At 35.2% G+C, this 13,571-nt stretch overlaps 1 protein-coding gene across 2 annotated transcripts in view; it reads right to left on the reverse strand.

Moving 5' to 3' along the window:
- LOC140673098 (ankyrin repeat and SAM domain-containing protein 1A) overlaps positions 1-13,532 on the reverse strand; it is a 43,579-nt gene extending 30,047 nt beyond the window's left edge. For both annotated transcript variants that reach the window (XM_072905765.1, XM_072905758.1), the window contains exons 1-6: positions 13,260-13,532; positions 4,180-4,260; positions 3,878-4,034; positions 3,481-3,626; positions 3,195-3,317; positions 119-345 (exon numbers count right to left, since the gene is read on the reverse strand). In XM_072905765.1, the coding sequence (XP_072761866.1) occupies positions 119-345; positions 3,195-3,317; positions 3,481-3,626; positions 3,878-4,034; positions 4,180-4,260; positions 13,260-13,363 (838 nt within the window). In that variant the 5' untranslated portion in view covers positions 13,364-13,532. The remainder of the gene's footprint in view (positions 1-118; positions 346-3,194; positions 3,318-3,480; positions 3,627-3,877; positions 4,035-4,179; positions 4,261-13,259) is intronic.
- Positions 13,533-13,571: the final 39 nt, after the last annotated feature.

Raw genomic sequence — 13,571 nt, forward strand, 5'->3', positions numbered from 1 at the left:
GATTTAATTAAATGCGTTGCGGTAAACTAGAAATGTACGTTCCCTCCACTAATTACATAACTCCTTGTACACCGGTCATGATGCTACGAAAATAAATTACATGCAAACGCGACCTTACTTTTTATCACCGCTGTGATATCTTGAGTGACGTGCGGCGGAAACTGTCCCAGAAGATCAAGCACCGTGTTCTGTCGAGAATCCCTGATGCCCAAATCCACCCCACGATCTAAAAGCGCCCGTACAACTTCCATCTTGCCGCAGAGCGCGGCCTCGTGCATCGCGGTACCCGCTGACGTTCTCGTATTGACGTCAACTCCAGCGGCAAGAAGGACCTCCACAACCGCTCTGTAATAATATTATACGAACATCTCATCGCATTTCACTTCTCGTCTCCAGTACAAGTAGTAACAAAGATAAAATTTCTAAACTTTCACACAATTATTCAAAATGGCTATATTTATGTAAGACGGGATTAAAATTTGTTGTACTTCGTTAAATAAAATAAAAAATAAAAATAATCTTAATAAAAATATTGAGAAGTAAAGTAATAATCTGTTGGCTGTAATATTTGAAGCTTACAATAATTCTCGGATGGGACAGAGACTAGTTTTTAAAGGTTTTAAGCGACATCCAATGATCGAAACATCTCGATTCTGCGACTTGAGCTGTCCATCCTACGAGCTATCAAAACTTTATCAAAAATGCATTTGCCATCAGCATTTAATCGAAAGCTTAAAATGCAGATTTCGTGCATGGTACGCCCTCTTTCCATCAAGTTAGGTGCATACCATGCACCGACTACCGATGACCGCAGCCGTCCGTCGCATATAGGATTGGCGGCTGAAGATCGGATTCGTATGCATCTATGTTGTTATTACCGTAGCATAGGGGTATTTGTATACTGGCTTACCGAGAGCACCGATATTGAATCCGATAATAGACATTACTCCGCGTCCGTCCTCCCCTCCCCTCCCCAAACTGATCCCTCTCCGCCTGTAACCCCCTCGTCCTCCTATTCTAGCCCCATATAGCTACATTGGTAGATCCACTAAATATCGTGATGCGCGCGTGAAACGCGTGCGTGAGTTCGACCATCGCAATGTACGCACTCCCCGTACGTGACCGCGTGCGCGCATATACATATACCTCAGAGATTCTCAAACTTACCGAGATCTTGTAATATACCTAATAAATAGTTAGAGCGGAAGATAGTTATCGCTAAATAATATCAAGAATATATTTATAACATTTATTATAGAAAAGATAAAAAAGAATGTAAAATACTAAAAATACTAAAAAAAACGTAAAAAAAAGTATGATTTTTTTTAACTATTATGTATATAGTCCTTTAACATTATTAGCATATATATATATATATTTGGTCGTGAATTACGGATTACAGGAAGTTTTATATATATATATATATATATAATAACTTCCTGTGATCCGTAATTCACGACCAAATACAGAGGCGCATTTATATAGACTTTTTATTAACTCATCGAACTTTTCGTCATCCCTTAAGTTCTTTCTATAGTTTGAGAAACGCTGATCTAGCCCAAACGTTCAAACAGTTCGTGCGTACGCGTTCGCACTCGTATAGGCGCAAACGTCTCGCGCGCCGTTATTTAACCAAAATTCGAGCGATAAAATGTCACGTTTTGCACGCTCTCTCTCCCTCTCTCTCTCTCTCTCTCTCTCTCTCTCTCTCTCTCTCTCTCTCTCTCTCTCTCATGTTCACCCCACATCGCCTATCTCCGACCAATTCTGTTGCACCCTCGCGCCGGCATCGACTGAAAATGCAGCCACCGGACTGTATATCGCGATACGATCGTATTATAAGCGGCAAGCGCCGGTTAAAGCGATTACCGGCTGCGAGGCTGCATAGAAAAACCGGCGTTATACCCGATTACAATGTGACTGCCGTTTCGTGGCGATTCACGATTCGATTCGACCGCCAATCGGACTGTTACCTCCGCTCATCCTCTCGCTATCCGCCACTTTCGTCTCCATAGCGTCGATTATATAAAAAGCTCAAAGCGGGATTACAGACTAACATCACTCGGTTAAACGAGAGCGTATCGTATGACACCAAATTGTGAAATGGCTAGGAAACGGAGACGTTAGGGTATGTGTAATACCGAAATAAAATTTGCTACTAACCTAAGAGACTAATGATCTTTCACAATCATCGAAGAATATAGCGGCGGTTATATATAATCTTCACCATCTGATCACACACTGGGTCGACGTAATCGATTATCCGCTTGCTTCTTTGTCATCCTATTACGCGGTTCAATTAATTGAATAATATTACACAAGATATATGATTATGATTATGACATTATTTATCTATATAGAAGCTTCTTCCACTCCAGTTCAATACTTGACGTGTGGCTTATTTTACTCATAATATTTTGTATTTTATATTCGTCATATATTTTATATAAACAGTACGTAATACTAGAAACCGATATTTTTTTCGAGATACAGAAGAATGGTATTTTACCAAAGTCGCGACCATTCGTTGCTACGGTCGCGATTAATATAGGTCGATACGTTTCGGCGGCAGTGATTAATACGATTCTCGTAATCGGGAGGCGGTCAACAATCCGCACGGATGGACAGAGCGGCTGCCGGTGTGATGCGATCGGATGCATTCGCGTGGCTCGAGGAGGGACGAGAGGGCAATCGACGGGATAGTAATATGGAACGTGTAACCAATAGAGGGTTGGATCGGATCATGCCAGTCGAAGGACGCATATATCGCATTCGACGGGATTACGCAACGCGGTGCTCTCTGATTGGCTCTAATGGCTAGCGCTGCAAATGGCTCGACATCGTTATGGTTAGCTCGAACGAATCCATTGTTGTACTTGGACACAATACACGTTGCGTATTATTCAGTAATTAGTGTGACCATTTCGCGGGAAGAAGTGATACGCGGTCCTTAGATAAACACAGATGAATACACAAATAATGGCGCTGGCGTCACTAATATGGTCACCGTTATAAAGTATAAGTAAATTATGAAAAAAAGACAAAAATTTCAAATATTCTTGCATTTTCAAAATAAGATTATTTCATGAAAAAGTTACTTCCCTCAAATATAATAATTGAAAGTTAATCTTAACAAATCTTTTTGACAATTATATAAAAAATTATTCTCTTATACATACATCAGTAACTCTTACCTGTGACCATTGCGTGAAGCTAAATGCAAAGGCGTATGCGGGAAGATCAAAGATGAGGAAGAATTACGAAGTGATTCGATTAATTCGGGATGCGTTCGCACGAGTAACTCGACAGTTTCCAATCTGTAAAAAACGCCATGATTAAAGATTACGATTACATGTCGATTAAACCTTTATCGAAAATATGCTGTACCGATCGTGAAATTAAATTTAACTTACAAATACTGTCAAGTATATTATAAAAATATTTGAAAAACTGAAAGATATAGTGATATGTGTAATTTACCTGCCATATTGTGCAGCCAGGTCAAGCGCAGATTCTCCGCGGCTGTTGCGGATACTAGGGTCGCATCCGTACTGCAACAGCTGTGCCACCACTTCCGTATGCCCATACTGTGCGGCACAATGTAGTGCGGTTTCATTATCCTGTGTCTGTAATCAAATATTTAGAGTTTTTTTGAGAGAAATAATACCTATTGATTCGTTATATATCTCACTAAATATAAACTCGAAATTATAAAGTCTGCATTCAAACTACAATAGACATTACTTGTAACGTGCATACAATTTCTCATATAATGAAACATTTTAAAACTCTTGAAATACATCCTGACATGATCAATTTACGTCCTTATAATGTCACAAAACTTTCGTAAGATCGATAGTTACTAACTGTTACTAACCGCAAGATTCACTTTCGGTACCGACGGACCTTGGCTGAGAATTAATCGTACAATTTCCGCGTCACCCGCCCAAGCTGCCAAATGAAGCGGCGAGGAACCCTTAGCATCAACAACATTGGTGGAAGCCTCATATTGGAGCAGTAATCTGACCACGTCTCTGCAAATAAAAATTTAACAAAACATTAGATAAAATAACAAATCTTACAATTTAACAAATGGGAGCATCCAACATTTTAATAATATATCAAAATATTACAATATTTTTTTCTTTTTTATAAAAAAGATTATTTAAGATACTGTACCTGTGTCCATTCAGAGCTGCATGATGAAGAGCTGAGTATCCACTGGCATCTTGCACATTAGCTCCTGGTCCTCGACGTAAACTGCAAATATAAATATTAATCTCAATTGTATGATAGAATAAATGATCAATCAAAACTCTTGGGTCCTCATTGTTAAATTGTGATGGATAATTTAAATAATTTTGCAAAATATCATTAGTATTATAGAAATGCATAAAATATTAGAAAATAAAATATTTCTAAAATATGCGAGGATTCACAAACTAAAGTCAAATTTAATTCACAAACTAAAAGTCAATTGTTTGTAACTCAAAAGTTAGTAATGTTTCGATATCGAATTAATCGGCATGATCCTTTGTTTTGCTTCTAATATTCGTGATTTGAAGAAAGTGCATGACTTTCAGAACGTTATGTACAGTGCTAAAAGGTGGTGCGTTAGGCAAAAAAATATCGGCGAGTCGTGGACGATTAGATGGTGCAATGTGCTGCGAAAATAGGAACAGGCTTGCTAATGAAGCTTCCTGCGTCTAACACATGTTCTCATTACGCGCCTTTGTTGCGTTCGCGCGGAGATAAATGTCGCGCCCCCGCAAACACCGTGTAAACGACGGCTCCCTCGGGAAAAGCGGAAGAGACGCGTTATATAGCGCACTCCTCTCCAGCGACTTATGACTCCCGCCCTCGTCGCTTTCCTGCTTCCTTTTATTGAATCGGATATCCAGATATTCCTGCAACGCTTTGCCCATAGAGGAATTTCTCGTTATCCCATCTCTCTCCAAGTAGATTTGATTGGAGGAACGAAGGGTAGAACGGGACCGGCAGCTATTCAGCCGCCCTCGAAGCGTTGAGTATCCGCGTTCAAAGGCGCTCGAATTGACTGGATTTCGAGAATATCCAGAAAAAGGGCCGAATAAAGTTTGTATAAAAGTAAATTTCTTTTTTATTTTTACCAAGCGTGAAGATAAGAGAGTATTAACCGTTATGAAAAAAAATTAAGCGCATAATCAAAAAAAATTTTTTAAAAACTTACAGTAGAAATATTGGCTATGTGAATAAAATTTTTAGTAATAATGATCGATTTATGTGAAAAGCTGCAGTTAATATTTTCATTTTATATGTAGCATTTTGAAGTTCAAATGATTTTAACTATACTTAGCGTGCCGAAGTAACATAATAAGTTCTAACTAACAGTATTTTAATATTGTATACATAATAATAAAATTATTGTAAATTAATAATAATAAGATTATTGTAAATCTAATTAATCCACCAAATGCAATGTTTATTATTTTCTCATTATTCTAAGGCTCTACGAAAATTAAATTCTAATGTTATGAACGTTAGAAAAACATTAGCTAAAGAATATTATTAAAACAAATATATATATTATATTATTACGATGATCAAATTTTAATGTTATGATATATACCATATTTTTGGGGAAAATAAATAATTATTAATCTACATGTGATCTACATGTAATCTATATAATCAATCATTTTTCTAATATAATCGCATCGAAGTACGTCTTAATGAGAAATGTTATAAGCAGCAGTAATATTGACCTTATATAAGTTCTATAGGTGACTAATAAATGCCATAACACATGAGAGAACGATATTTGCACAGCTCTTATATAACTTCGATATGAAGAGTAAAGCGCAAAAACATATATACGAATATATGTTGCACCCTCAATCTATCCTTCAGAAAACAAACTTACGAATATGAAGAAACTATAAATGAGTTTTTTTTTTTTATTGAGAATCTAACAATAGATAAATGTTATATTTGTTATATATAAAGTGCATAGGGCAAAATATATTCAAACATTCATCAAACGCTTTGATATGCAAGGCAATTGATCAAACGTGATCGTGCAGAGCGATCGTTTTAATTGATAATTAAATTCAAAACGCAATCTATAATTAAATCACCGATTGCTATCGCCATTCGTATTAGTTCCAAGCGATCTAAATCGCTAGAATCCGTTATCGACCGCAAACTCGCACGTATATGAGGGAATGCAGGGACTTTTCCCTCGTCAAGGGAGCGTATACACACATTTCAATCCCACACGCCCATGTGACGTCGCCGTCAAAGCATCGCGCTCAGTTTACAAAACAATTACGTAAGCGGGAGATTTTTTTCCACTACAAGCGGTACATCAAAGCGCGTCGTCATTAACTAACGTCGTCATTAACCCCTCGAAGATATACACACTTTAAATCGCTGACTTTCTGTAGACGGCACACGACGATCAACGTAGACTCGAACTCTCCCCTTCAGCTTCTCGAGAAACTCTTATACCATTGTAATGGAGATCAAAAAAAAATTGTATCGTACAAAAGCGACATTACAAGTCTGGCAAAATGGGCGTATCACTCAGCTCAAAGGAAAACCGCGTGGAAAGAAAAAAAATAATATCGCTTGCATCAAAAAAAAGTATGCGAGATTTATTTTCCATCATTTAGAGTGCATCTTTAATTATCGATTTCTAGCATCAATTTTTTTCCCTAGTGTTAATTTCTTTTTTCTTTGCGGTACAATTTGTAAACTTTAAGCCATAATTGCAAATTTCTCTCTCTCTCTCTCTCTCTCTCTTTCTTTCTCTCTCTTTCTATGTTACTATTTCTCTTTCTCTTTCGATATCATCAAGCCCAAACGCGGGGAGTGTTTGTTTTCCGCGCCCTAACAACAAGGGTGACGTACAATTCTTAAAGCTCGTACACGCTGCACCATCATGCGTACACATTTCCGCACACATACACGTGAGTGCGAAGTACACACACAGAGACTATATCGGAATGACCAAGAAGCACTCGCGTGTCGACCCTGACGGTTAGTGAAGAACATTTGACTCTCTTTTTCTACTTCTCTCCTTCTTCCCTATATCGCCCTTTCGCTTTTCGTTCGCCCCATTCATCGAGTTCATCCGCTCTCCCAAGTTCCTTAATTAAACTCTGAAGATTGTCTGCAAAAAGGACATCATTCGGTACCCCGGGAACGTTACGAATGAAACGACGAAGGGACAGGAGAAATATAGACAGGAAGGACGACGATCATTGGTGGAAAGACCGTCTGTCAGACACCGTATAATAGTAATTTCTTGTTGGTCTTAATTAAGAAGTTACGCGATCGAAACGAATATCATGGGTCAACTTTCAGTACTGTTTACATAAACATACATATATATAATATATATATGACCAGAAGACCTTGAGCTATAATATAACATTGTTATATATATATAAAACAAGATTATATTATAGGTCTTCTGGAGTTTAAATTTGAAAAAAGGCAATCTGACAATAATGTCGCACAAGACGGATCTGTGAGTTCGCTGAACGTTTTTGCGTTTATATTTACATTTTTGTCAAATCCTCCATTGTTTTTGTTACTACTTTGTTAATGGATATTTGAATACTTTTTTTAATTGAACCGATGTGACGTGTCAGTAAAAAGATTCACTCTTAATAATAACTAACATCGTAACTTACAATTAGACAACATCAGATCCTCAATTTTTTATATATTTTTATTTATTTTTTGTTATATTTATTTGAATCACTATTAATTTATCGTTATAATTTATTTTATTATTATAGTCTTGAATAAATTTATCATTAATTCAACAGTGTAGAGAATCTAGTAAAGAACTAAAACGTTTGCGCTTTAAATTTTTGTTATATGTATTCCTTATTATATTTTTGTATTAATTTATTTTTTAATCCACGTTTTTTGTACCCTTCTTTTTTATAATTTGCTATTATTTGGTTTCATTTCTACTTATGACTTGTAATTTCTTCGCGTATTATAATTTTTTATGTATCTTTAAACATTTATTTGTAACATTTTAACGTATTAAATTTCGCTTTCGTACAGTTTTTAAATTTGACTTTATTTACTTTTTATATGTATGTTTACTTGTTCCTTAAATTCTTGTATACTTCATTTATATTAAAAAAAAGTTTTGAACAATATCATTCTTGTGCATAAAAGTTTTATACACAAATATTTTATAAATATACAATTATTTAAATAAATATTTAAATTTATCAATCAGAAAATAAATAAATAAAAATTTTATCACACACACACACACACGTGTATATCACATATATACATATATATACACGTATATATATATATATATATATATATATATATATATATATATATGTAGATTTTTTTTTATCATTTTATATAAATTTATTTTTTAATTTTTATTTATATTTTTATTTTATATATTTTTATTTATAAATAATGTTATATAAATATATGTATAAATATATATTTAAGGCGTGTGTGTGATCGTAACTATTGTTTCTTGTCCAACTTGAACAAAAGGAATTAAGACTTACTTAAATAGCACACTTATAGCCTAATGAGCAATATCTTTGTTAATAGTATGAATCAAAAATAGTATGTTAATAATTTAAATCAGAAATATGGGAAACATTGCAAATATTTAAATAAATAATTTAAATAAAAAAGTTTATTTTTAAACTACTACCTCATAAAATATGTATATACAATAATAGTAATATTATAAAGAATATTATAAATAATATTATAAAGAAATTTTTTAATTCAAATTCCATAGAGAGAACTTGTGCTACAGTATAAAGTAATATTCTTTCAAAAATAATGAGAAAACGATTTTATGAATCTTGTTTTCGTCATAATTACTATATTATTTTAGAAATATTTGAAATAGTATATTTATGGATTATAACAATGCGATGCGATAACATGTTTGCATACAAACATAATATATTAATGAAGTTTCTATAAATATCTTAAGAATAGAAGAAGACAAATATAAAACACGGATAAACGAACTTCTATAGAGCTCTTTTCGATGCCGTGAACGTGAGTATTTAGCGCAAACGCACCCTTCTGCCGGAGGCAAAGCGTAGAGGAAAACTAGGCTGACAGAGAGAAGAAGAGAAAGAGAAAGCGGATAAAGAGGAAGAAGGAAGAGAGACAGAGATGGGAAAGGAACGGAGAGAGAACAAGAGTGTGAGGGAAGCTGCGAGGGTGTATACGTGCGAGGGGTGCTAGGGCATCAATCGATAGTTTCCTCCGGCAAAGAAGAGAGCTTGTACGTGCTGACGTAGCCGAATGTCCTTCTTCAAGAACACTTCACGACAGGTGCCTAAAAAAAAGCTACTAAAGCATTTGCATTTAATGCAGTTATAGAATGCTTTAAAAGCAATAACAGTAGAATAAATATGAACTTGATTTTTCTTCGATAAAAAATGAATAAAATATTATAATTCAACAATAAAAATATGTCAGTTTAAATATTGTGAATCATTGTAATACAATCATATTACTAAAATTTATCGAATTTCAATCATGATATAATCAATTTATCAAAAAATTATTTCCAATAAATTCAAACTTACTATATCATATACAAAAATTATAAACCTCTATATTACATATAATTTGCGCTGTACATATATATATTGATCTTCTTACATTTTTCCACGTGCGAAAAAAATTTTCATTGTCCTTTCTCATGAAGTTACGGTTAAAATTATCACATTGATACAAAGTCAATAGCGTGCAGCGAACAAAGGATAAACACATTCGCGGGCGCTCGTACATGAAAAGTGGTGCGTCCACTTCGCGATTAGCATCGCAAAATATTCTTGGCTCCCCCGCCGGAGTGATGCCAAGGGGCTCGGGGACGCTCTCTCAGGGCGGTCGCGTTTTATATTGCTTTTCTGTGATCTCGACGAAGAGGGCAAAAAGGCAAGCGCGCGTCAAGCGGTGAAGAGATCGCGGAGCAGCGAAGAGAGATCGCGCGGGAGAACTTGCCGCAGGCTGGCTTTGTAGTTATGAACAAGTTGCACAGTACCGACGACAGACACAAGAGACAATTCATTAGAGAAGCGATGCGTTTGTCATGATACATAGAATCACCGACATCGAATTGCCTCTTTTCTATCAACTCTTAAGAAAAGATGAGAAAAACTGCAAACTTTCTTTTTTCTCTCTCTTCAATTACATATCTTTTACATATATTTGCAATATTTAAATTACATAAATATTATATATTATATAATATTTAATTATGATAAAATTCTGTTGCATTTTCATTAAATTATTGATTTTTTTATAATTTTTTATAATGGATTTAATAATAAGTTGATATTTTTGCTTTCAAACATCACGAATCACAGCTTAATTTAAAGATTTATTCCAAATTAAGATATAATTGACATTAGAAATTTGAGAAACTTGTTATAATCAAATTCTTATTTTAAACCTTGATATTCATCTCATCTAAGAAAAAATGAGACAAATAGTGTATATTTGTCAATATTCTTTATTTACATTTATCTTGATAGGAAGCTTGCTCTAGAATAATAAATAGATTTTCTCTCTTTCTCTCTCATACTTGTCGTCTCTTACCTCTGCATCAATCGAGCGACGCAACTGCTCTTAAAATGCGTGAATGCGTTCGTAGCACGTGCGCACGCACGCATGCAAGCACGAGTATCTCAAAAAAAAAAAAAAAAAACGGTGAGCTTCTTGCGCCGCCGCCACAGCATGACTTAATTAAGGGAAGGGCGAGGAGCGTCGACAAAGTCCGTCTTTGTCGAGGAGTTCGCGGCACTGGGTCAATAAAGAGCGCCGCCGAGTCGACGACGGTGTTTCACTAATTACACGAGCATCGCTCGCTCGAAACGACACGATCGGCAATCGCGGTGTAATTAAATGAAGCGAGGACGCGACGCGATAATAAATTCATTTGGATTCGCTTCTCAAACTTCGATCGATTCGCTTTACACATTTAGTGATTATCGCCTGTTTATATGCGATGATACAAATATTAAAATTTTTTTATATGATATAAATTTTAAATAATATCTTGAATAATTAATATATTATATTTATAGTCCGTTTTTAGTATCAAACATTTAAAAAAAATTGAGTCCCTCTCTCTCTCTCTCTCACAAATCTGAGATTTATTTATTTAAATACACAAAGATCATAGTCAGAATATAAATACACAAGCTTACGGTAGTAGCTTTATGATTACATATAACATAAAATAAAAATAAAAATTTAACATAGAGACTTGATTTAAAAATTTAGATCAATTAATGAATCATCAGTCAAAATATGTTATATCGCAAAATATATATAGAAATATTAAAATACATGTCGATTAACATTTAGTAAAAAATATGAAGTAACTTCTTAATTTATTCTCAACATGATCTATTAAAATCTATGATTAAACTTATATTTTATGTCATTCTAAATATATGAACTTATAAAATAATATTATGCAAAAAATGAAACAGTATAGATTGTGCTTTAGTATCACGCAAATTGATGCGAATATCACATCGCTTGATAGGCGTACAGCAGCGCTTGATAGATGAATGAAGGATTGTTTTACTCTGATTTTGACGATAATGACGACATTGCGTATACACCGGTCGTTAATTTATTTCCACGCGAAACTTTTTCGTCGAGCTCGAAGCGCTCGTTCACGTCTATCCGATTATTCGTCAGCGCGTTCTCGCGAATAAATGCGAAATTACGGGACATTCCCACGGTAATACATGCGCTCGCAAAATCGTTTGCAATTAGCGTTAATTCATTCACGAAGGATTTAATAGTGCCTGCGCCGTGTGAAAAGAGGTAAAATGAAACTGATCACCAGTCTCCGTTCTTTCGCAAGGCCTATTGCACGCCACGTTATCGGACCCTTGAAAATAAATAGGCATTCGCCAAATAGATCCATCTATCTATCACCGCAAATAGAAAATGGAGCGATTCGATAAGCGCGTTGCAGGCAACGCTCGGAGATAGATATATATATATATATATATATATATATATATATATATATATATAGAGAGAGAGAGAGAGAGAGAGAGAGAGGAGTAATATGATTATATTCACATGTTTCATGCGCGTAATAAAACTTTACATTCTTAGATTCTTGCTTTTTATATGTATGTATATTTCTGTGTCGTTATATAATTTTTTAACATTATGCAAAAAACAATATAAATTCTAAATAATGTTAATTATCATATATTAATAATCTAGAAAAGGAAATACATTCATGCCTTCAGATAATTGACAAGCAAAGTCCTTGCTCGATATCAACGCATTTGCATGAAACGTTACAGTATACGCACGATATGATTCATGGTCACGATAAAAATAATTAACAAGTGTTGGACAAAATGCTGCTATTGACATACATCACAATTATATTTTAATTATTTTTTTGATAATAAAATTTAGTGGCTATATTCGTGTTTTACTTTCATTATTACATAATATAATATTCTCACCAAATTAAAAGTAATTTGGTGAGAATTAAATAAGAAAATATCGAAATAAAATTATTATACTAAACGTGACATATATTGAACCAGTGTTTATATTAGACTAAATAAATTTAACACCATACGCTATTAAATTAATACGTGTTATTAAATCAAAACAGAAATCTCGATAACACGAATGTGCTTATGACCGAGATTAAAGGTGGAAACGCGGACAATGATTATATAATTAATAATAAAACTAACGGCAAAAATCCTGAAGAGTTAATCATGATAGCCGAGGATTAATCGAACGACGCGATATGTTCGATTGAGCGTGAGAGAATTATAATAAGAAGCGTTAACATATAAAAAAAAGAAAAGACCTATATGTATACTCATTTATCGCCAGAGTCCATTTACCTCGCTCACGTGAGTTTCTCCATCGGTTGCCGCGAAGAAAATTACGAAATCGAGCAAATTGTGCATAGGACGAGAAGTATCTTTGCAATAACCTTATCGGCGAAACACGAATCGGAGTACGTCAAAATGAGCACGAGATGTGTTCGGCGACGGTTCGATAATGGAATGCGCGAGACGATGTCTCGTGCCCATGTCGACGATTCTGGGCGAAATCGAAGAGATGGATGTGTTAAATCGCCGAAAAGCCAAGGGACACAGTACGGGATCAGGAACGAAGAAATTATCTTGATAATGAGGAAAGGCGGCGGCGAGCAAAAGTGTCAAGCTCGCTGCAACAGTGACACCCACCTTGCCAGTGGACCACTCCTCTTGGCTCGCTGACCGAGGATCTTCTCGACTACGGTGACGTTGCCGCTTCTCGCTGCCTCGAGCAGCTCCTGATCCTTGCCCATAGTCCATTTACACCGCGATCAAGTCGCGATGTTCGCCTGCACACTTGTCAATTTATGTTTTCACTACGATTACTCGCGTTTCATTGATCCAACGTAGCCATCTTGAATGAGCTGGCGCGCCGTCACGCGGCGACCTCGCGAGGCTACAGCGTACGAGACTACGGTTCACGAGACTATGTGAGCGCGAGCAGGAAAGCATTGAATGAAT

This window comes from Anoplolepis gracilipes, chromosome 1, assembly GCF_047496725.1.
Source record: "Anoplolepis gracilipes chromosome 1, ASM4749672v1, whole genome shotgun sequence".
Classification (NCBI taxonomy): Eukaryota; Metazoa; Arthropoda; class Insecta; order Hymenoptera; family Formicidae; genus Anoplolepis; species Anoplolepis gracilipes.